Consider the following 25,673-nt stretch of genomic DNA (forward strand, 5'->3'; position numbering starts at 1 on the left):
GCAAAGGGTGGCTATTTTGAAGAAACTAGAATATAAAACATGTTTTCAGTTATTTCACCTTTTTTTGTTAAGTATATAACTCCACATGTGTTCATTCATAGTTTTGATGTGACAATCTACAATGTAAATAGTCATGAAAATAAAGAAAACACATTGAAGGAGAAGGTGTGTCCAAACTTTTGGCCGGTACTGTACATCTATGTCTAATTTTCTTCCTACAGGTAAGAATCTTTCAGGTACAGTAGATACAGTGCAGCAGACTGCAAATGCACTAAATGCTGAAAGTAGAGCGTTTCATGTATTAGCCAACAAAATTACTTTTCTCTGCATCAGCTGTAATATTTTTGGTTGTAGCAATCCCTCTCAAAAAGTTGCTGTGTAACCCAAAACAAATTGAGCAAGTTTCCATCAAACCTGTCAACATTTGCATTTGAAAATATGGGTAAGTGTTCCGGAAAAGGTGGAAAGCTGGTGGAAATACTTTGAATGCCTACTGTGGTGTAACCGTGCTGTGCTTTTATTTTATAAGTGTTACAGGTGGACCAGAAGCTGTGCTAGTTTTTTTTATAAGAAAGGTCAAATATGTGAACAATGAGCAACATGTGGGAGTTTTTGGAGGAATGACAGGTAATGTAGTAGATTAAAAACATGAGCATCAAGGTACAACGGCAGATTTGTTTCGTCCTTGCAGTAAATATTTGCTACATGATTGTTCATCTTGTTCAATTCGTGCATGTCTCAATTCTTTCACAGGTGTGACGAAACAATTTATCCCTAAAGCCAAAAGGGGCCTACATTTTTCAAATGGCTCAAAACATTTTGGATTCCTATTTTTTTCCTGTCTTTTGCGCAAATCCCTCAATTACAGACCTTAGGGGGGTCAATAACCCCCCAAAACACAATTTGGAAAATGTTACTCAACAGAAGAGCAACAATAAAATGAATAATCATTTAAAAAAATAATTTTCGCATCTGTGCAACTAACAGAAGCCAGTTCAAGAATAATGCTGGCGATCTGGGCATTGCCTGTGCTTTTAGCTTAGTAGTCAGCACGCTCACCTCTCACATCGCCGCTCAGAGCAGTAGGAAAGAAAAAAAACATCCATTTTCTACCGCTTGTCCCTTTTGGGGTCGCGAGGGGTGCTGGAGCCTATCTCAGCTGCAAACTGAGTACACAATCGCTACAGGAAGCGGCGCTCTCTGGGATTGACAGCCATGAAGACCAATCGTTGCATTCCATCATCAAAATCGGGGGGCCCTGATTGGACGGGGGCCCACGGGCTTCAGCCCAGGTAAGCCCGTGCACGTTCATGGAAAAATGTGACAATTTAAAAAAATATGAATGCCAAATGTTTTGATGCCCTTCAAGAACATGTGTTCTGTTATAACATCGAGTAATGAAGTATAAAATACATTTCAATATTAATTTTTGACCCCATGAAAACATGATGTTATGAAAATGGTCTAACTTTTGCCATCGTAAATATTTGAACATATAAATGTGTATTAACTAGGGATGTCCGATAATATCGGCCGATAAATGCGTTAAAATGTAATATCGGAAATTATCGGTATCGTTTTTTTTATTATCTCTATCGGTTTTTTATTTTTTTTATTAAATCAACATAAAAAACACAAGATACACTTACAAGTTCACCAACCCAAAAAACCTCCCTCCCCCCATTTCTTTCTGTTATCAATATTCTGGTTCCTACATTATATATCAATACAGTCTGCAAGGGATACAGTCCGTAAGCACACATGATTGTGCGTGCTGCTGCTCCACTACTAGTACTAACGACTCATTTTCATTCATTACTAGTTTCTATGTAACTGCTTTTTATATTGTTGTACTTTCTTTTTTATTCAAGAAAATGTTTTTAATTTATCTTATTTTACTAATTTTTTAAAAAAAGTACCTTATCTTCACCATACCTGGTTGTCCAAATTAGGCGTAATAATGTGTTATTTCTACGACTGCATATATCGGTTGATATCGGTATCGGTAATTAAAGAGTTGGACAATATCGGATATCGGCAAAAAGCCATTATCGGACATCCCTAATAATAATGTGTTCATTCCACGACTGTATATATTGGTATCGGTTGATATCGATATCGACAATTAGAGTTGTACGATATTGCCAAAAAAAGCCATTATCGGACATCTCTAATTCTGATATATGTTCTTCACAGAGTCTGTGAGTCTCAGTTTGAAAAATTAATTGTATCATTTTTCTTTTAATAAAAAAATGAAAACGGGTCCCACAGACCCGAACACCACACAAGGGTTAATTTTTTTTTTTTTTAAATAACGCACTTTTACTGACGCACATCGACATGAGATCGACGCTTTGGATCAGAAAGCAATCCATCGCCGCATGGTGACGTCACGCCGCCGCTCAGCATCACAGTGGCTGCGCGGGTTGGCGGGGCGGGCGGCAGATTTCCGCGCGGACGCCGCCAGAGGTTGAAGTGCATCCCGGCTGGATAACGCACACACACACGCGCGCGCGCGCGGTCACGTACGTACGTACGCGCTCGTGCACGCACACCCCGCTACTCGCCGTTTTTTTCCCGGACATGTAGCTGCTGCCGCGGAGGAGGAGGAGGATGAACGTCTAACAAGAGGACAGCTGTGGCCTGCCTGCCTCCCGCACCAACATCTGGCTGCGGAGTCGCACCGACTTGCCTCGGCGGTACACCGCAGCGGGCCGGTGAGTCGACGTGACCTCGTCCTTGGTTTCTATCGATCACCTGTGCAGCGTGCATGTGCAGTTTAATGTCACCCGTGCACACGTCATCCATTGGCTTGAACCACGTCACGTCACGTGACAGTAACAACATGACGTGACGACCCTTGCAGGCTCGCACACATCAGCAGCAGCAGCAGAAGCATCGTCGAGGTGCGGGAGATGGAGGAAGGAGAGGGGCCGAGTGGCTGCAGCCTCCCACCCACCAACACCACCACCACCACCAACCTACTGGCGTCTGTCAAAGAGCAGGTAGGATGGCGACACACCCTCACTCTGACATGTCCTCCATCACACCTGCACTGCAAAAACTGACATCTAAGTAAGATGAAATATCTCAAATAAGGGTGATATTTGCTTATTTTCTGTCTGATAAGATCATTCTTCTCACTAAGCAGATTTTATGTTGGAGTGTTTTACTTGTTTTAAGTCAGGGGTGTCCAAACTTTTCCCATTGTGGGGGCCATTTTGATATTTTTCATTTTCAAGCCATAACACAATATATGGATTTTTTAAATTTATTTTACCCTTAGGGGTCCCGGGGACCATAAAGGGTCTCAGTCATTAAAATAAAAAAAAATAAGTCAAATTATTATTAATATTTTTTATTTAACGCTTACAGTAAATCTCTATATCAACTTTAAGTTGATATAAAGTAATTTAAAAAAAAAAAAAAGGTTTTATGGCTTTTCTGTCAAATACAACTTTGTTTTTTTATAGTAAAACTGAAATATGCAGTATTTAGTAATTAGAGCCCTAAAAGATCAATAATGCAGGACACCATTGATTTTGATTCTTTAATATTTTTGAGTAATCACAGTGAAAAAATAAATATAATCCCACTAAATATATTTGGGATCCAAAAATAAATAAAATCCCACTAAATATATTTGGGATCCAAAAGGTGCCCCACTCATAAAGTGCTACATTTTTATTAGGTTTTTCTTTTACTTTCAACACTTAAAGGCCTACTGAAATGAATTTTTTTTATTTAAACGGGAATAGCAGATCCATTCTATGTGTCATACTTGATCATTTCGCGATATTGCCATATTTTTGCTGAAAGGATTTAGTAGAGAAAATCGACGATAAAGTTCGCAACTTTTGCTCGCTGATAAAAAAAAAAAGCCTTGCCTGTACCGGAAGTAGCGTGACGTCACAGGAGCTAGTATTCCTCACAATTCCCCGTTGTTTACAAGATTCGGAGCGAGAAAGCGACGATTACCCCATTAATTTGAGCGAGGATGAAAGATTCGTAGATGAGGAACGTTAGAGTGAAGGACTAGAGAGGCAGTGATGGACGTATCTTTTTTCGCTCTGACCGTAACTTAGGTACAAGCTGGCTCATTGGATTCCACACTCTCCTTTTTATATTGTGGATCACGGATTTGTATTTTAAACCACCTCGGATACTATATCCTCTTGAAAATGAGAGTCGAGAACGTGAAATGGACATTTAAAGTGACTTTTATCTCCACGACAATACATCGGTGACACACTTAGCTACTGAGCTAATGTGATAGCATCGTTCTCAAATGAAGATAGAAACAAAATAAATAAACCCCTGACTGGAAGGATAGACAGAAGATCAACAATACTATTAAACCATGGACATGTAACTACACGGTTAAAAATTCTCAGCCTGGTAAGGCTTAACAATGCTGTTGCTAACGACGCTAAGGCTAATTTAGCAACTTAGCAACCGGACCTCACAGAACTATGATAAAAAACATTAGCGCTCCACCTACGCCAGCCAGCCCTCATCTTCCCATCAACAGCCGTGCTCACCTGCGTTCCAGCGATCGACGGCGCGACGAAGGACTTCACCCGTGGGTTTGGCGGCTAGCATCGGCTAGGCGTAGTAAGTAGTCCTTGTTGTGTTGCTGTAAGTATTGTACTTAGCCGCTAATACACCGATCGATCCCACCTACAACGTTCTTCTTTGCAGCCTCCATTGTTCATTAAACAAATTGCAAAAGATTCCCCAACACAGATGTCCAGAATACTGTGGAATTTTGTCGAAGAAAACAAGAGGTTTCTGTATCGGGTCGATGGGGTACAACCACTTCCGTGGATTTTGTGACGTCACGCGCATAAATCATATCCAAAGGAGTTTTTCAACCGGAAGTGTGGCGGGAATTTTAAAATGTCACTTTATAAGTTAACCCGGCCGTATTGGCATGTGTTGCAATGTTAAGATTTCATCATCGATATATAAACTATCAGACTGCGTGGTCGCTAGTAGTGGCTTTCAGTAGGCCTTTAAGTTACTACATCAACTTCGGATACATCTGTCCATTTTACGTTTGGACTATTATTTTGTTTGTTTTATGCTCTTTTGTCAAAGAAAACGTTGATGTTTTTATAAGGAAACGACACAATGTATGCAATATTTACCACATAAAACATTTTAAAGTGAAATATTTGAAGTAATTGGAGCTTTGAAAATAATTCATTATAACATGGATTTTTTGTCTTTTTTTTTGAGCAATGGCAAAAAAATAAAAATAAAGAAAGACAAAAGGAAAAAAAACAGCCTGCACGGCAGCTTTTGTGTCAACATTGCAACTTTTTCTCGTTAGATTTCACCTCTTTCCACTTTTTTAAATGTTTTTTAAATATTTTTACAATAACATTTCCAGAATGTGTGGCGGGCCGGTAAACAATTAGCTGCGGGCCGCAAATGGCCCCCGGGCCGCACTTTGGACACCCCTGTTTTAAGTCTTTTGGTGCTAAATGATCTCAGTAAGATATTACAGCTTGTTGCTGAGATTTGATGACCTATATTGAGTAAAACATGCTTGAAACTAGAATATCAACTGTTGCAAAGCTGTGTCATCAACACTCACAAGTAGGGATGTCCGATAATGGCTTTTTGCCGATATCCGATATGCCGATATTTTCCAACTCTTTAATTACTGATACCGATATCAACCGATATATACAGTCGTGGAATTAACACATTATTATGCCTAATTTGGACTACCAGGTATGGTGAAGATAAGGTACTTTTAAAAAAAATGAATCAAATAAAATAAGATAAATAAATTAAAAACATTTTCTTGAATAAAAAAGAAAGTACAACAATATAAAAACAGTTACATAGAAACTAGTAATTAATGAAAATTTGTAAAATTAACTGTTTGGATTATTAGTGGACCAGCAGCACGCACAATCATGTGTGCTTACGGACTGTATCCCTTGCAGACTGTATTGATATATATTGATATATAATGTAGGAAGCAGAATATTAATAACAGAAAGAAACAACCCTTTTGTGTGAATGAGTGTAAATGGGGGAGGGAGGTTTTTTGGGTTGGTGCACTAATTGTAAGTATCTTGTGTTTTTTATGTGGATTTAATTTAAAAAAAATAAATAAATAATAAATTTTAAAAAACGATACTGATAATAAAAAAAAACGATACCGATAATTTCCGCTATTACATTTTAACGCATTTATTGGCCGATAATATCGGCAGACCGATATTATCGGACATCTCTACTCACAAGTATAAAACTACTTTTTTAAAGCACTTGGCGTGTTGATGTCATGTTATCCATGGAAAAATGCATTTTTAGACAATATGATTTGCCTGAGCGGCTAGGAGACCCAGAGAGTAACAAGCGCTTGCCTTGTTGCCTTTCCATTAAGAACAATAAATTAGTTTTTAGTAGAGATGTCCGATAATCTCGGCGTGCCGAGATTATCGGCCGATAAATGCTTTAAAATGTAATATCGGAAATTATCAGAATCGTTTTTTTATCATCGGTATCAGGTTTTTTTTTTATCAAATCAACATAAAAAACACAAGATACTTACAATTAGTGCACCAACCCCAAAAAACCTCCCTCCCCCCATTTACACTCATTCACACAAAAGGGTTGTTTCTTTCTGTTATTAATATTCTGGTTCCTACATTATATATCAATATATATCAATACAGTCTGCAAGGGATACAGTCCGTAAGCACACATGATTGTGTGTGCTGCTGGTCCACTAATAGTACTAACCTTTAACACTTAATTTGACTCATTTTCATTAATTACTAGTTTCTATGTAATTGTTTTACTTTCTTTTTTATTCAATTTTTTTTTTTAAATGTAGTTGTTATTTTGTTTTTTTAAAAGGTCCTTATCTTCACCATACCTGGTTGTCCAAATTAGGCATAATAATGTGTTAATTCCACAGCTGTTGATATCGGTATCGGTAACTAAGAGTTTGAGACACTTGTGATTTAGGGCTATATAAATAAACATTGATTGATTGATTGATTGACAATATCGGATATCGGCAAAAAAGCCATTATCGGACATCCCTAGTTTTTAGTATAAGTTTGCTGGTTTCAAGAAATGTAATGCCGAGCGCATATCATTATGTCAAGATAATGGCACTAGCATTTACTTCATTTAAAAATATTTTTCAACATATTGAGCAAAAAGGGCTCTTTTTTTTTTTCTACCAAGAAAAGTGCACTTGTTATTAGTGAGAATATACTTATTTTAAGGTATTTTTGGGTTTATTGAAGTTAGCTCATTTTACTTGTTTTGGAAAATCTTGACAAGCCAAATTTTCTTGTTCTATTGGCAGGTAATTTTGCTTAGTTCAAAATAAAAAAATGTTTTTCTTGTTTTTGAACACTGACTTTTTGCAGTGTGCTCCGTCAATTGTCTTCATTTCACCCCCCAAAAAATAAAAAAGTCACACGGCTTTCAGGAGCGCAGACAAGTTCACAGAGCAAATCCGCCAGATTATCTGCAGCTCAGACCTGATGATGATGATTTCTGCATCACAAATTCTGCTAAAACTTGTTAGACATTGTCATCATTCTCCACTCGGTGAATAAAAAGATGGAGGAGATCAGATAGGTCTTTATTGTCATTGCACAAGTACAACGAAACTTTGTTTTCAGCACAAACCCGTTCAAGATGAAACAAACAAACAATGTACAGGGTTACAGAACAGGAACGCTGGGGGAAAAGATGAGTAAAAAAATACAATCTAGACTGGGCTCCTAAGAAGGTCTAGTCTGGAGTGGGAAAAAACCTCCATGCCATTCACACATAAACACGTTACATTTAATCGCGACAACTCGCAACAGAGGGGAGGGGAGTTGGGACCCTGGAGGTCGACTGCTGCTATGAAGCGCTGCCATCCGTCCAACACCCCGAGGGGAAAACAAGCGGTGGTGAAGGCGTGGGGTGGGGGAGGGGGTGTGTCCGTGCGTGCCCAATTGTCTTCGGTGTGATGATGTAATGTTTTTTATAGACTGAGGCCGATCTGCAAAAGTTCGACTCCAGGTGTCGAGGAGGGAGGGGGGTCAAAAGCGTCCATCATTGAGGTGTCCTCGGGGGTGTTTTTCAGAACAGCCTGGTCCTGTTTTCACAGCGTCAAGGCCATTCGAGGGAGTCAAATCGTAGATTAGGATGTTTTAAAAAAAAATTTTTTATATAGGTTTATTTGAAATAGGGACAGATACAAAAACATAGACATCTGAAACAGTTATCCAATTTATGCATTATAGTGTTTGTAGACAAAGCTAATTTACAACACTTGTCCCCAACAACAACAACAACACAGATCCAACATAATTACAAATAGGAAAAAAAATAGAATGAGTCGATAATAATGATAATAGTAATAATACAGACAAAGTGCAAACTAGATAAAAACCAATAATAATAACACAGACAAAGTGCAGACTAGATAAAAACCAATTAGTAAAAATGAGTAAAAACTAAACATGGGAACACGATTGTTGCTCAACTAGCCATCATTTTGTTTGTTTTTTGAAAGTGACAAGTGCAGGTATACTTTTCAAAGTGTCCGGTAGAGAGTTCCATAGTCGTGGTCCTTTTATTGAAAAGGCAGTCTGGGAAAAAGATTTGTCCTACGGAATGGAACGCAACAGTTGCCTTTTGACATTGTTCGGGTGGTAGATCTGGTACCACTTTGCAGTCTTGTAATTGTCTTGCAGAGCAATTGGGGAACAGAGTTATCCAAGCATTTAAAAACCAGTTTGACTTTGTAACAAAATAAAATTGGTAAAACTTAAAATATTGTATTTGGTTAAAATTTGGCAATGATGATATCGTATACTCTTCTTGTCTAGAACTTTCAATGCGCGGTTATAAAGACACTCAATGGTCTTGATTGATGACTGGTGTGCCTGGGACCATGTAGTTAAGCCATAAGATATGTGTGAAAGAATCATTGAATTCATAAAAGTAAAAGCACAATTAAGAGTTAAGCAGTGTCTTATAATCTTAAAACAGCCTAGGTTTGCCTTCAGGGTTTTACACATTAATAGTTTTCCGCGAGCAGACAAAACAATGACTTGTCTGTCCTATTCGTCCATGCTGGGTGCTCTCAAATTCAATTCAATTTTCCTTTTCAGCAAGCTTCTCCATGATGTGATCCATCTTGCGATTCAGTTCAGAAATCGCCACAGTCTGTGTTCCCTTAGCCCTGCCCAAACCATCCATTGCGACGAACAGCCTTTGGGCTCCTTGAGTGGCTGCCATCGTCTTACGAATTGGACGATAGAAGCAGGATAACGCCAGCGACTATTGGAGGCAATCTTTTTATAGAGCGGTGATTGTCAAACTAGAGATCGGGCTCTATCTAGTGCAGACCTGGGCAAATTAAAGTAAAGGGCCTGTTAAGATTTTCAACCCGGCCCGCCTGACGTTTCCAAACAATTTTTTTTAGACCTTTAACGTCAACACTGGCAGCACGGTGGCACAGGGGTTAGTGCATGTGCCTCACAATACGAAGGTCCTGAGTAGTCCTGAGTTCAATCCCGGGCTCTGGATCTTTCTGTGTGGAGTTTGCATGTTCTCCCCCGTGACTGCGTGGTTTCCCTCCGGGTACTCCGGCTTCCTCCCACCTCCAAAGACATGCACCTGGGGATAGGCCCCTCCCACCTCCAAAGACATGCACCTGGGGATAGGCCCCTCCCACCTCCAAAGACATGCACCTGGGGATAGGTTGATTGGCAACACTAAATTGGCCCTGGTGTGTGAATGTTGTCTGTCTATTTGGCCCTGTGATGAGTCTGCGACTTGTCCCCCCGCAACCCCGAAAGGGACAAGCGGTAGAAAATGGATGGATGGACATAGACGCCATTGATGTTTTCAAATGACCGCAAGTCTTTTAAATCAGTGTTTTTCAACCTTTTTTGAGCCGAGGCACATTTTTTGCGTTGAAACAATGCGGAGGCACACCACCAGCAGACATCATTAAAAAACTAAACTCAGTTGACAGTAAAAAGTCGTCGTCGCAATTGTTGGATATGACTTTAAACCATAACCAAGCATGCATCACTATAGCTCTTGTCTCAAAGTAGGTGTACTGTCACCACCTGCCACATCACATCAAGACTTATTTGGAGTTTTTTGCTGTTTTCCTGTGTGTAGTGTTTTACTTCTTGTCTTGTGCTCCTATTTTGGTGGCTTTTTCTCTCTTTTTGGTATTTTCCTGTTGCAGTTTCATGTCTTCCTTTGAGCGATATTTCCCGCATCTACTTTGTTTTATCCTTCTTCGTGGGGACATTGTTGATTGTCATGTCATGTTCGGATGTACATTGCGGACGCCGTCTTTGCTCCACAGTAAGTCTTTGCTGTCGTCCAGCATTCTGCTTTTGTCTACTTTGTAGCCAGTTCAGTTTTAGTTTCGTTCTGCACAGCCTTCCCTAAGCTTCAATGCCTTTTCTTAGGGGCACTCACCTTTTGTTTGTTTTTGGTTGAAGCATTAGACACCTTTTTACCTGCACCCTGCCTCCCGCTGTTTCCGACATCTACAAAGCAATTAGCTACCTGCTGCCACCTACTGATATGGAAGAGTATTACACTGTTACTCTGCCGAGCTCTAGACAGCACCGACACTCAACAACAACACATCATTTGCAGACTATAATTACTGGTTTGCAAAAAATATTTTTAACCCAAATAGGTTAAATTAGATCATCTCCCACTACATTATTACATTACACCCTTTTTCTCGTATTTTCCATTTTTGCCGTCGTTTTTTTTGTTGGATTTGATTTTATTACAGTGTGCCACGGGCCAAAAAATGTGATGGATTGTTGTTTGTGATCATGTTTCTTGCCTCTGGTTAAGTAAATGCTGTGGATTTCAGGAATTTAGACTTTAAAAAAAAAGTCAAGAAAATATATAAAATCCCCATCTGATTATTACCTGTGTAAAAGCTGAGTGCCACACTGTAAAAAGCTTGTAGTTGAGAGCTGTACCCAATAGTGAAGTTTGTTGACAACTTGGCAATGAAAAAAATAATGTACTGGTGTAAATCAACAACACCCGAGATTTTGCCTTCAAATTTCAAATTGGTCAATTAGAAGTCACAGTAAGTCATTATTTATGGCGTACCCTAACCCTAGCCCGAGACTTTTCCTCTGCTGTGTAGTAAGTCTTCTCATGTTTTTTTTCCCAAAACGTCCGGCCTCATCACAATGAACATTTTTGAAACGGGGCTTCTTTCATATGAAAAAAAAGTTATGCACATAAAACAAAAGTAAGAAATCTATCATCATAAATGCTCTCATTTGTGGCTTTTGGCTGGCTTTAGCAGTAGAGCAACAATAATTGGCTAACGTAAGCCTCAAGCTAGGTGAATGTTGTGACTTGATGGTGGTCTGTGGGTGTTTGCTTGCTTTGAAATGTTCCAGTTTAAGTGCTTTTGATTGGACTAAAATTGGTTTTAAAAAAGGCTTTTGTTGCGTTATGTACTGTAGCTGGATAGCATGAAGACTATTGATCATTATTAATATATTGCTTTGTAGCCATCGTGCACAAGAGCTAAGGTAAATATGTCCTTCCATTACAGTATATCCATCTTCTCCTTTGAACACTCTCTATAAGACTAAAGTGTACAAATATCCAATTATAGGAGCTAAACAGAGCGTATCAGGCGTTCATCCATTGTGTTCCAGCCTGAATCCCCCGTCAGCCCGAAAGAAGCAGCTTGATAAAGAATCTAAACCAGGGGTCCCCAAACCTTTTGGCCAGGGGCCGCATTGGGTTAAAAAAATGTCTCATTGCAGATTAGACAAAATGCCTTTTCCTTACACTGAACAAAAACAAGTCATACGTCCACTGATGTTTAAAAACTCTACACTCAGAGTCTATTTTACGTTTCCCCCACTTTTTCGCCATTTTTTCCCCTCGTGCACTAATTAACTGAAAGAACGCACAATTTGCGTTATCGATGGGAAAATGCATTTTTATACTATATAATTTGCCTGAGCGGCTGGGAGACCCCCAGAGTAACAAGCGGTAGAAAATGGATTGATGGATGGGCTAGAAAGGACGGATTAAAAAAAATACAAATTTATATAGAAGGCGGGGTACACCCTGGACAAGTCGCCACCTCATCACAGGGCCAACACAGACAGACAACATTCACATTCACACACTAGGGCCAATTTAGTGTTGCCAATCAACCTATCCCCAGGTGCATGTCTTTGGAGGTGGGAGGGGCCTATCCCCAGGTGCATGTCTTTGGAGGTGGGAGGGGCCTATCCCCAGGTGCATGTCTTTGGAGGTGGGAGGAAGCCGGAGTACCCGGAGGGAACCCACGCAGTCACGGGGGAGAACATGCAAACTCCACACAGAAAGATCCCGAGCGAGGTGGCGACTTGTCCAGGATGTACACCGCCTTCTGCCCGATTGTAGCTGAGATAGGCCGCAGCACCCCCCGCGACCCTGAAAGGGATAAGCAGTAGAAAATGGATGGATGGATATTTTTTTACTCCAGACTACCCGCGGGCCAGATTTTGGACGCTGGCGGGCCGTATCTGGCCCACGGGCCATCGTTTGGGGACCACTGATCTAAACCATCCATCCATCTTCTTCCGCTTATCCGAAGTCGGGTGGTTCTTGAACTTTTTTCACCAAGTACCCGCCTCAGAAAAAAACTTGACTCTAAGTCAGGGGTCCCAAATTTTTTAACTCGGGGGGGCCGCATTGGGTAAAAACCTTTTGGCCGGGGGCCGGGCTGTATATATATATATATATATATGTATATATATATATATATATATATATATATATATATATATATATATATATATATATATATATATATATATATATATATATTCCTCACGCACTAATTGACTGAAAGATAGCGCACTTGATGTCATGTTATCCATGGAAAAATGCATTTTTAGACAATATGATTTGCCTGAGCGGCTAGGAGACCCCGAGAGTAACAAGCGGTTGAAAATGGATTAGAAAGGACAGATTTTAAAAAATAATATTAAAAACTTATTTTTTTAAAGTATTTATTTATTTTTGTTAGATCAGATAGGACTTTATTGTCATTGCACAAGTACAACAAAACTATGTTTATAGCACAAACCCGTTCAAGAGTAGACAAACAAACAGTGTACAGGGTTACAGAACAGGAACGCAGATGGGTCGCCACAAGGCACCCCCCCGTAAAAGATGGGAAAAAGGTAAAACGCTGGGGAAAAGATGAGTAAAAAAATACAATCTAGACTGGGCTCCTAAGGGGGTCTAGTCTGGAGTGGGAAAAACAACTCGACAACAGAGGGGTGGGGTGTTGGGACCCTGGAGGTCGACTGCTGCTATGAAGCGCTGCCGTCCGACCATCACCCCGAAGGGAAAACAAGCGGTGGTGAAGGCGTGGGGTGGGGGAGGGTGTGTGTCCGTGCGTGTGTGCCCAATTGTCTTGGGTGTGATGATGTCATGTTTTTTTAGACTGAGGTCGATCTGCAAAAGTTCGACTCCAGGTGTCGTTGAGCAAGGAGGGAGGTCAAAAGCGTCCATCATTGAGTTGCTTTTCAGAACAGCCTGGTCCTGTTTTCACAGCGTCAAGGCCATTCGAGGGAGTCAAATCGTAGATTAGGATGTTTGTTCTCCGCGAGCAGACAAAACAATGACTTGTCTGTTCTATTCGTCCATGCTGGCTGCTCTCAAATTCAATTCAATTTTCCTTTTCAGCAAGCTTCTCCATGATGTGATCCATCTTGCGATTCAGTTCAGAAATCGCCACAGTCTTGTGTTCCCACAGCCCTGCCCAAACCATCCATTGCGACGAACAGCCTTTTTTTTTTAACTTGGGACTTCCCGCGGACCGCTGCTCTAAGTGCCACCATAATGTCCAACATTGAAACACAGTAGTGTAGTAGGCCTAAGTATCCATTAAACGCAAGGCACAAGTTTTATTTGACAAGTATATTTATTCATTTTGGCCCCTGTAACTTTACACACAGTTTGAACAGTAACACTGTGTTTGAATATCTAATTAAGTGATTCTTTGGCGTACCACTAGATGGAGCTGTACCACAGTTTGAGATCTAAACTGCTGGGGGTTAGATTTCTGGTTGGTTTAACGAATAATGATGTTTTATGAATCCTGGTGACAACAGTGAGTCTGTGGTTAGTATCATGGCTGGTGAGCTCGCAGCAGCTGGTCCGGTCAGGGAGGTCAATCAATGAGATAATGTTGCCATCGCTTTCTCACAAGTCAATATTTCTCTCTGCTCGGGGGGAAAAGAAACTAAACAAGTGAATCTTCCTTTCTAAAGGAAAGGAGCAGTTTGCTTGAGTATTATCAGAGGTAATAGACTTATCAGGCCTGCAGGGTCACCGCACAGGAAGAAGATGCATGGTGCTGCTAAAAGGAATACGCACAGTCAGCTAAAAGTCCTGAGGGGGTTCAGATAGAACACATCGGCGCTCGGGATCTCGCTTGAACTGGGTCACCTGGTGTGAGCGGCAGGGTCGGTCAAACCGAGTCGTGTCACCGCCAGGATGTGATGCTCCCTGACATCTTCCTGTCCTCTTGATAGGTCAGTCTTTGACGTCCAGCAGGTATCCAGTTGTAGTTTTGGTTTTTCACCCCAGGTGCACTGCAAAAACTGAAATCTAAGTAAGATGAAATATGTCAAATAAGGGTGATATTTGCTTATTTTCTGTCTGATAAGATCATTCTTCTCACTAAGCAGATTTGATGTTAGAGTGTTTTACTTGTTTTAAGTGATCTCAGTAAGATATTACAGCTTGTTGCTGAGATTTGATGAGCTATATTGAGTAAAACATGCTTGAAACTAGAATATCAACTGTTGCAAAGCTGTGTCATCAACACTCACAAGTATAAAACTACTTTTTTAAAGTAATCATTTCTTATTTCAAGCATGAAAGCATCTCATAATTAAAGGCCTACTGAAAGCCACTACTAGCGACCACGCAGTCTGATAGTTTATATATCAATGATGAAATCTTAACATTGCAACACATGCCAATACGGCCGGGTTAGATTAGTAAAGTGCAATTTTAAATTTCCCGCGAAATATCCTGCTGAAAACGTCTCTGTATGATGACGTTTGCGCGTGACGTCACGGATTGTAGCGGACATTTTGGGACAGCATTGTGGCCAGCTATTAAGTCGTCTGTTTTCATCGCAAAATTCCACAGTATTCTGGACATCTGTGTTGGTGAATCTTTTGCAATTTGTTTAATGAACAATGGAGACAGCAAAGAAGAAAGCTGTAGGTGGGAAGCGGTGTATTAGCGGCCGGCTGCAGCAACACAAACACGTAGCGGCTACGTCGTAGCGGCTACGTCGTAGCCGGTGTTTCATTGTTTACATTCCTGAACGATGACAGACAAGCTTTACCATTGGCCTGTGGAGAACTGGGACAACAGAGACTCTTACCAGGATGACTTTGAGTTGGATACGCGCTACCGTGAGTACGCAGCTGCGGCTTCCAAACATTTGATCGCTTGCCCGTACGTGCGTGCCGCTATGTGCATGTCACGTACGTACCTTTGGGGAAATATATGTGCTGTATGAACTTTGCGGAGGTGAACGGTACTTTGGGCTGTGGGATTGAGTGTGTTGTGCGGGTGTTTAATGTGTATTGGTGGGTTATATGGACGGGAGGGGGGAGGTGTTTGTTATGTGGGATTAATTTGTGGCATATTAAATATAAGCCTAGTTGTGTTGTGGCTAATAGAGTATATATATGTCTTGTGTTTATTTACTGTTTTAGTCATTCCCAGCTGAATATCAGGTCCCACCCGCCTCTCACAGCATCTTCCCTATCTGAATCGCTTCCACTGCCCTCTAATCCTTCACTCTCACTTTCCTCATCCACGAATCTTTCATCCTCGCTCAAATTAATGGGGAAATCATCGCTTTCTCGGTCCGAATCGCTCTCTCTGCTGGTGGCCATGATTGTAAACAATGTGCAGATGTGAGGAGCTCCACAACCTGTGACATCACGCTACTTCCGGTACAGGCAAGGCTTTTTTATCAGCGACCAAAAGTTGCAAACTTTATCGTCGATGTTCTCTACTAAATCCTTTCAGCAAAAATATGGCAATATCGTGAAATGATCAAGTATGACACATAGAATGGATCTGCTATCCCCGTTTAAATAAGAAAATCTCATTTCAGTAGGCCTTTAAAACAGATGACAGCCAAATGGACTTTGCTGTTTTATTTTCAATGAAACAATAGAAAATACGTACTCATATAGTAGTACAGTTGGCACAGTACAGTAAACTGACAGTTAATATTTAAACATTTCTAACAATTTGTAACAATTTTGAACAGAAATAGTTCATGCACATCCAGATAAATTCCTCAAAATTACAATTAAAACATTTTTGGCCGGGGGCCGGGCTGTATATATGTGCACTAATTGACTTAAAGAGCACGCACTTGGCGCGATGATGTCATGTTATCCATGGAAAAATGCATTTTTAGACAATATGATTTGCCTGAGCGGCTAGGAGACCCCGAGAGTAACAAGCGCTTGCCTTGTTGCCTTTCCATTAAGAACAATAAATTAGTTTTTAGTATAAGTTTGCTGGTTTCAAGAAATGTAATGCCGAGCGCATATCATTATGTCAAGATAATGGCACTAGCATTCACTTCATTTAAGAATTTTTTTCAACATATTGAACAAAAAGGTCTTTTTTTTTTCTACCAAGAAAAGTGCACTTGTTATTAGTGAGAATATACTTATTTTAAGGTATTATTGGGTTCATTGAGGTTAGCTAATTTTACTTGTTTTGAAAAGTCTTGACAAGCCACATTTTCTTGTTCTATTGGCAGATAATTTTGCTTAATTCAAATAAAATACCCCTCATTTTTGTATTTTTTTTTCTTGTTTTTGAACACTGACTTATTGCAGTGTGGTTCATCCATCCATTGACTCAAAATGCACTTTTGTCCACGTTGGCCGAGCTTAAACCTGTGGCTTCTCATCAAAAGGTGGGCGTTGGGAAATGAAATGGAACTGAGAGTGTTTGAGTGCATCAGTGGGGGCGGACTGAGGAGAGAGATGCTGGAACACAAATAAGGTGAACGTGGGCGACACATCTGCTTCTCCTCTCGGGATTTCTCCCACTTTCCACTTTTATGAGCCGACTAACACAACAATCATGTCGTGTCACAAGTGTCTCACCACTTGACACCTTCTTAGACCTTCCTCAATGAGTTCACCAGCTCATGAGCACGGTTTTCTTGTTTGTGCATTCTAAGTCATAAATGAATAAACACATAGAAAGTCAGCTAACAATTGAGTCAATGGGGGCTCTCTATTCCGCCGACAAAACCCTCAAATAAGCATCCAAAACCCACCAACAATACTCTTATTTACATGTCGTGACCTGAATTTTGACTAAATATTAGCGATTTTGTTATTATAAGCGCTTTGATTGATTGAGACTTTTATTAGTAGATTGCACAGTACAGTACATATTCCGTACAATTGACCACTAAATGCTAACACCCGAATGTTTTTCAACTAGTTTAAGTCGGGGTCCACGTAAATCTATTCATGGTACAAATATATACTATCATCATAATACAGTCATCACACAAGTTAATCATCAGAGTATATACATTGAATTATTTACATTATTTACATGGGATGTGGAAGAGGGGGGAGTGGGGGGTTTGGTTGATATCAGCACTTCAGTCATCAACAATTGCATCATCAGAGAAATGGACATTGAAACAGTGTAGGACTGACTTGGTAGGATATGTACAACAAGTAGTGGACATAGAGAGAGATCAGAAAGCATAAGAACAAGTATATACATTTGATTATTAACAATCCGGGGAGGGTGTTAGTTTAGGGTTGTAGCTGCCTGGAGGTGTTGTTTTAGTGCAGTTTTGAAGGAGGATAGAGATGCCCTTTCTTTTACACTTGTTGGGAGTGCATTCCATATTGATGTGGCATAGAAAGAGAATGAGTTAAGACCTTTGTTAGATCGGAATCTGGGTTTAACGTGGTTAGTGGAGCTCCCCCTGGTGTTGTGGTTATGGCGGTCATTTACGTTCTGGAAGTAGTTTGACATGTACTTCGGTATCAGGGAGGTGTAGCGGATTTTATAGACTAGGCTCAGTGCAAGTTGTTTAACTCTGTCCTCCACCCTGAGCCAGCCCACTTTAGAGAAGTGGGTAGGAGTGAGGTGTGATCTCGGGTGGAGGTCTAGAAGTAACCTGACTAGCTTGTTCTGGGATATTTGGAGTCTTGATTTGAGGGTTTAGGAGGTGCTAATCGAAAAAGGGTTGAACGAGAGTTCCCGCTAGAATCTTCATGGTGCTTTTGTTGACCAGAGAGGAGATTCTGTAGAGAAATCTCGTTCGCTGGTTGACCTTTTTGATGACCTTGGTTGCCAGTTTATCACAGGAAAGATTAGCCTCTAGAATGGAACCTAGGTAGGTGTGTTCTTTAATGTACCGCAAATGGCCACCACGGTCCTTGTCCTCTCGTAGTTGTTGCGTTTTTATTTGTTTCTTGCTTTGAACAAAGAGAGCACAGTCTACCAAGTCAAATTCCTTGTGTGTTGAACACACTTAGCCGAATAAACTCATTCTGATACGTCCTGTTTCCCCAGTCAACTGATCTGTAGTCAGTGTGCACAAGTAGTGCACTCGACCACAAGCTGGTATATGAAGTCGTCTGGTACAAGTCCCTAATACTGCAGTCTGTGTCCTTATTGCCACGCTATCAAGGAGCAAGAGTGCTGCTTAACCATCTGTCCGCCACAAAACTAAATGGCAGGGTTTCTGTGGGGAGGATTTGTGAGGCCACAGGTCGCTGATGTTGGCTCCCAATCGCTGTTTTAGTTCATCGCAAATTGTTTGATGAACTGGAGGTCAGAGTTGTGTGCACGTTCTTCCACGTTAAACTCAGCCAAGCAGGACTTTATGGACTTTTCATTTTGTGCAACGGTCATCCTGTCATATGCAGAAAATGATCTAGACTGTTCTTCCCAAGTTGGAAGCATAAAACTGCTTAAAGGTTTGCGAGGATGCAATATTACGATTCAAGGGGCCTGTGGGGATCTAGTCCCGCTCCATTCGCAAAAAAAACCCCTCTATGATTGTTCTGTTTTCTTAGGAATATAAATATAAATACATAATGTACATACAGTGGTGCCTTGGCTTACATGTGTGGTTGTATTGTATATTAAGTATGTGTCCATGAAAGGGCATTTTATGACTTTTTTTCTTAATACTTGTGTATGATTTTATTGTCATAATTTTATTGCATGATTTTTGTATCCCTTTAATTTAGGTAGCCAGGGACTGCAGATGGAAATGAGCTATTTAGCTATAATCTGGTACAGAACATATCTGTCTTTGAGCTTAATGTTTCTGTACATTGTCCCTTCAAATAAAGACTAAACTAAACATGTTGAATTGGTTCTGTGACGCAAAACTCGTATTTCAACAGTGTTGTGTTTGTTACTGAAAACCAGTAACTAGTTACAGTTACTAGTTACTTTATTTCAAAAGCAACTCAGTTAATTACACCATAAAGTAATGTGTTACTGTGAAAAGTAACTAGTTACTTTTTTTTTTTTTAAAAGCTCCCATTAATGCCCTTTTAGCCTTCATTTCAGTACTGTTATTGCATAATAATAATACAATGTGTTGATCAACTTGACATGCATTTGCATCACTGAACTCTGCTAAGCAATGTGCTCTACGTTCAACACACAAAGACACAGATATGTTTCAAAGGGCCAATTTATTTCAGGCCAGAACAAATTGAAAAAACAACATAACATGCATAAGTAACAAACCGCATAATAACAACATAGCTGTAAACCTGGCTTCACCCAAGGAAGGCACACATGACATACACAAACCCTAACCAGGCATTTTTTCTCTCAAGGAATTGTGAAATAAAATCATGTCTTTAGGAGATCAACACTGTACTGAAGCCCAGAACACTCTACACATTTCCCCAGTTTTAGTTTAGAGAAAAGGAAAGATTGGCCTGGTCCACTACGATCCCTCTTTGTTTGTGAACTTTATAGTCTATACATTTAGAGTGATGTGATAATCAAACACTCTAGGAGTCTAGAATGAAAGAGTATATACGAGAAGTGACAGAGTGTGTACTTTCAGTGCTGAATGATGAGCAGAGGCAGAGTTTGGAGTGTCTTCTTTAACTCGCTTTCCATTTTTATGTACTCACTGTGTCCAGGTACGTGGAAAATGTTTTCTGTGCCATTTGCTGTTTGACGCCGGTATCATGCTAATTAGCTGTCTGAAAGCAGGTGACTCCACTGTAGAAATAGCCTGCATGTCAATTATGTCATTAGTCATTATGTCAGACCCACTCGACATCCATTGCTTTCGGTCTCCCCTAGAGGGGGGGGGGGGGGGGGGGGGGGGGGGGGTTACCCACATATGCGGTCCTCTCCAAGGTTTCTCATAGTCATTCACATTGAAGTCCCACTGGGGTGAGTTTTTCCTTGCCCGTATGTGGGCTCTGTACCGAGGATGTCGCTGTGGCTTGTGCAGCCCTTTGAGACACTTGTGATTTAGGGCTATATAAATAAACATTGATTGATTGATTGATTGATGTCTTCTAGCACATACGCTGCAATGGCTCTATCAATGTTGTCCTGGCTAGCAGTCCCTCCGTTAAAATTCTTAGTGGTGGTGGCGGTTAAGTGGCATCGGAGTCTGTGTCTCTTTACCATCTTCGTCGAAGCATGTTGCTTTTGTAGCTGTTTCAGCAGATTTTAATTGCTGTTTTGGCCAGTAGATAGGATCTTTGATGATCTTTGATCCAAGACACAACTTACATTTAACAAAAATGTTCTTTTCTTTGTGCTCGACAAAAGAAAAGTAGTGAGAATATCTCCATGTTAATGAACTCTGCTTCGGCTCCGCCATGATGTCTTGTTGTTAGTCAACACAGACACGCCCCCCCCCCCCCCGCCCCGCCCCACACAGTGCCTCTTCTCTTCCTTTTGACACAGGAAGAACCAGAAGGACGACACTGCAACTCTCCAATAAAACACACTCAGATCTTCTCAGTTTCTAGCCGATACTACAGAAAAAATAAAGTAAAATAACGCATCATGTAGTAACGGTAACTGAGTTACTGAATATAAAAAATAACGCCTTAGACTACTAGTTACCGCCGAAAATCTCAACTGTGCCGTGAAAAAGGCCAGGTTTATTTAATACATGAGGTTCTTGGTCACCAAAGAGGTTGAACTTGCTGCCATGCAACTTTTTGAGCACGTCCCACACAGCAGCTGACCCAAATACAGCAACACTTTTATCAGATGTAAGCCAGATTTGAGTGTCTTTTGTACTTTTTAAAAGCTTAAACAACATCTGTTTACATCATTATTACAAAAAGGGTTGAGGTCAGTCACTCCCAAAAAAAATGGATTTAATTCCGAGTGGGGGAGGTTAGATCACTGGACTGTTTGAATCCCGCTGCGGGCGGAATAACGTAGGAATGTACCCTAGAGCAAGGCGCCGAACCTGCCACCCGCATGTCTAAAGGTGAAAAGTAGTAAATATGACGTTGAAAAAGGAGGCTTACTTGTCTTCCCCAGGAGCTGCAGTTTGAGCGGCTGACGCGGGAGCTGGAGGAGGAGCGTCAGATGGTGGCGAGCCAGCTGGAGCGCTGCATGCTGGAAGCTGAGTCGCCAGCTGCAGACAGCAGTAGGTAGGTGACTTCTGGAAGAAACTAATGCCATCCATCACTTCAGGAACACTGACGTTTTATTTTCAAACGCAGCGAAATCTTGAAGGTTGAGGACGACCTGCTGGCTGACCTCTCGGTTGTTACGATGAAAATGACAGAAGGAAATAGGAGAAATGCAAATAATGTGTCGCAGCACAAAAATGATCACCATCTTAAAGGCCTACTGAAAGCCACTACTAGCGACCACGCAGTCTGATAGTTTATATATCAATGATGAAATCTTAACATTGCAACACATGCCAATACGGCCGGGTTAACTTATAAAGTGACATTTTAAATTTCCCACTAAACTTCCGGTTCGAAACGCCTCTGAGGATGACGTATGCGCGTGACGTCAATCATTGAAACGGAAGTATTCGGACACCATTGAAGTCAATACGGAATAGCTCTGTTTTCATCTCATTATTCCACAGTATTCTGGACATCTGTGTTGGTGAATCTGTTGCAATTTGTTCATTGCATTATGGAGAAAGAAGCTGAGCAAGCAAAGAAGAAAGTTGTCGGTGCGAAGCTCTATTTTGCAACACGTACACAGCCGGCGCTTCTTTGTTTACATTCCCGAAAGATGCAGTCAAGATGGAAGAACTCGGATAACAGAGACTCTAACCAGGAGGACTTTTGACTTCGATACACAGACGCCTGTAGAGAACTGGGACAACACAGACTATTACCAGGATTACTTTGATTTGGATGACAAAGACGCAGACGTGCTATTGTGAGTATGCAGCTTTGGCTTCCAAACATTTGATCGCTTGACCGTACGTGCGCGTCATGTACGTAACTTTGTTTAAATATATAAGCTTTATCAATCAATCAATCAATCAATGTTTATTTATATAGCCCTAAATCACAAGTGTCTCAAAGGGCTGTACAAGCCACAACGACATCCTCGGTACAGAGCCCACATACAGGCAAGGAAAAACTCACCCCAGTGGGACGTCGGCGAATGACTATGAGAAACCTTGGAGAGGACCGCATATGTGGGTAACCCCCCCCCTCTAGGGGAGACCGAAAGCAACGGATGTCGAGTGGGTCTGACATAACATTGTGAAAGTCCAGTCCACAGTGGATCCAACACATCAGCGGGAGTCCAGTCCACAGCGGGGCCAACAGGAAACCATCCCGAGCGGAGACGGGTCAGCAGCGCAGAGATGTCCCCAACCGATGCACAGGCTAGTGGTCCACCCGGGGTCCCGGCTCTGGACAGCCAGCACTTCATCCATGGCCACCGGACCTATGCAACTCCCCCTCGCAAGGGACAGGGGAGAAGAGGAGAGAAGAAAAGAAACGGCAGATCAACTGGTCTAAAAAAGGGGGGGTCTATTTAAAGGCTAGATTATACAAATGAGTTTTAAGATGGGACTTAAATGCTTCTACTGAGGTAGCATCTCTAACTGTTACCGGGAGGGCATTCCAGAGTACTGGAGCCCGAATAGAAAACGCTCTATAGCCCGCAGACTTTTTTTTGGCTCTGGGAATCACTAATAAGCCGGAGTTCTTTGAACGCAGATTTCTTGTCGGGACATATGGTACAATACAATCGGCGAGATAGGCTGGAGCTAAACCGTGTAATATTTTATACGTAAGTAGTAAAACCTTAAAGTCGCATCTTAAGTGCACAGGAAGCCAGTGCAGGTGAGCCAGTATAGGCGTAATATGATCAAACTTTCTTGTTTTTGTCAAAAGCCTTGCAGCCGCATTTTGTACCAACTGTAATCTTTTAATGCTAGACATAGGGAGGCCCGAAAATAATACGTTACAGTAATCGAGACGAGACGTAACGAACGCATGAATAATGATCTCAGCGTCGCTAGTGGACAAGATGGAACGAATTTTAGCGATATTACGGAGATGAAAGAAGGCCGTTTTAGTAACACTCTTAATGTGTGACTCAAACGAGAGAGTTGGGTGGAAGATAATACCCAGATTCTTTACCGAGTCTCCTTGTTTAATTGTTTGGTTGTCAAATGTTAAGGTGGTATTATTAAATAGATGTTGGTGTCTAGCAGGACCGATAATCAGCATTTCCGTTTTCTTAGCGTTGAGTTGCAAAAAGTTAGCGGACATCCATTGTTTAATTTCATTAAGACACGCCTCCAGCTGACTACAATCCGGCGTGTTGGTCAGCTTTAGGGGCATGTAGAGTTGAGTGTCATCAGCATAACAGTGAAAGCTAACACCGTATTTGCGTATGATGTCACCCAGCGGCAGCATGTAAATACTAAAGAGTGCAGGGCCAAGAACCGAACCCTGGGGAACTCCGCACGTTACCTTGACATAGTCCGAGGTCACATTGTTATGGGAGACGCACTGCATCCTGTCAGTAAGATAAGAGTTAAACCAAGACAAGGCTAAGTCTGACATACCAATACGTGTTTTGATACGCTCTAATAAAATATTATGATCGACGGTATCGAAAGCGGCGCTAAGATCAAGAAGCAGCAACATAGATGACGCATCAGAATCCATCGTTAGCAATAGATCATTAGTCATTTTTGCGAGGGCTGTCTCCGTAGAGTGATTTGCCCTGAAACCGGATTGAAAAGGTTCACAGAGATTGTTAGTCACTAAGTGTTCATTTAGCTGCTGTGCAACAGTTTTTTCGAGAATTTTGGAAATAAACGGAAGGTGGGAGACCGGTCGGTAGTTTACCATGAGGTCAGGATCGAGGTTAGGTCTTTTGAGCAGAGGATGAATAACCGCTTTTTTGAATGCTAGGGGAACAGTGCCGGAGGAAAGTGATAAGTTTATAATATTTAACACTGATGGACCTAATAATACAAACAGTTCCTTGATAAGTTTCCCAGGAAGTGGGTCAAGTAAACATGTTGTTTGTTTTATCCCACTTACACGCTGTAATAATTCCTCTAATGTTATTTCATCAAAAATAGAGAGACTATTTTGGAGGGCAGTGTCCGTCGTATATACAGTCGTATTTGTGTTAATAGAACCCAGTTGTAGCTGGGATGCGTTGTCTTTAATCTCCTTTCTAATGAGTTCAATTTTCTTATTAAAGAAATTCATAAAATCATCTGCTAAGTGGGTGGAGCTACTGGGAGGAGTCCCTTGTTGGGTTAGCGATGCTACTGTACTAAACAGAAATTTAGGATCGTTTTTGTTGAGGCGGATGAGATTTGAGTAGTATTTAGCTTTAGCTAAGGTAAGCATGCGTTTATAAGTTATTAAACTATCACTCCATGCTTGATGGAAAACCTCAAGTTTTATGAACCTTGGGTTAGGTGAACGGTCTTTTGGGCTGAGTGATTGTGTGTGTTGATCAGGTGTTTGAATTGTATTGGCGTGTTCTATGGAGCTAGGAGCTAGCAGAGGAGCTAGGAGCTAGCATAACAAACACGTAGGTGTTTTTATGCAGGATTAATTTGTGGCATATTAAATATAAGCCTGGTTGTGTTGTGGCTAATAGAGTATATATATGTCTTGTGTTTATTTACTGTTGTAGTCATTCCCAGCTGAATATCAGGTCACCCCCGGCTCTCACAGCATCTTCCCTATCTGAATAGCTTCAACTCCCCACTAGTCCTTCACTTGCACTTTACTCATCCACAAATCTTTCATCCTCGCTCAAATTAATGGGGAAATTGTCGCTTTCTCGGTCCGAATCTCTCTCACTTCATGCGGCCATCATTGTAAACAATAGGGAACTTTGCGTATATGTTCAACTGACTACGTCACGCTACTTCCGGTAGGGGCAAGCCTTTTTTTTTATCAGATACCAAAAGTTGCGATCTTTATCGTCGTTGTTCTCTACTAAATCCTTTCAGTAAAAATATGGCAATATCGCGAAATGATCAAGTATGACACATAGAATAGATCTGCTATCCCCGTTTAAATAAAAACATTTCATTTCAGTAGGCCTTTAACTTAAGTGTC

At 41.0% G+C, this 25,673-nt stretch overlaps 1 protein-coding gene across 1 annotated transcript in view; it reads left to right on the forward strand.

Moving 5' to 3' along the window:
* Positions 1 to 2,520: 2,520 nt before the first annotated feature.
* Positions 2,521 to 25,673, forward strand: part of LOC133648030 (plakophilin-4-like) — a 75,296-nt gene continuing 52,143 nt past the window's right edge. The window contains exons 1-3 of the mRNA XM_062043801.1: positions 2,521 to 2,717; positions 2,867 to 3,005; positions 21,631 to 21,743. Coding sequence (XP_061899785.1) covers positions 2,916 to 3,005; positions 21,631 to 21,743 — 203 coding nt within the window. The 5' untranslated portion in view covers positions 2,521 to 2,717; positions 2,867 to 2,915. The remainder of the gene's footprint in view (positions 2,718 to 2,866; positions 3,006 to 21,630; positions 21,744 to 25,673) is intronic.

Source organism: Entelurus aequoreus, linkage group LG01 (genome assembly GCF_033978785.1).
Source record: "Entelurus aequoreus isolate RoL-2023_Sb linkage group LG01, RoL_Eaeq_v1.1, whole genome shotgun sequence".
Classification (NCBI taxonomy): Eukaryota; Metazoa; Chordata; class Actinopteri; order Syngnathiformes; family Syngnathidae; genus Entelurus; species Entelurus aequoreus.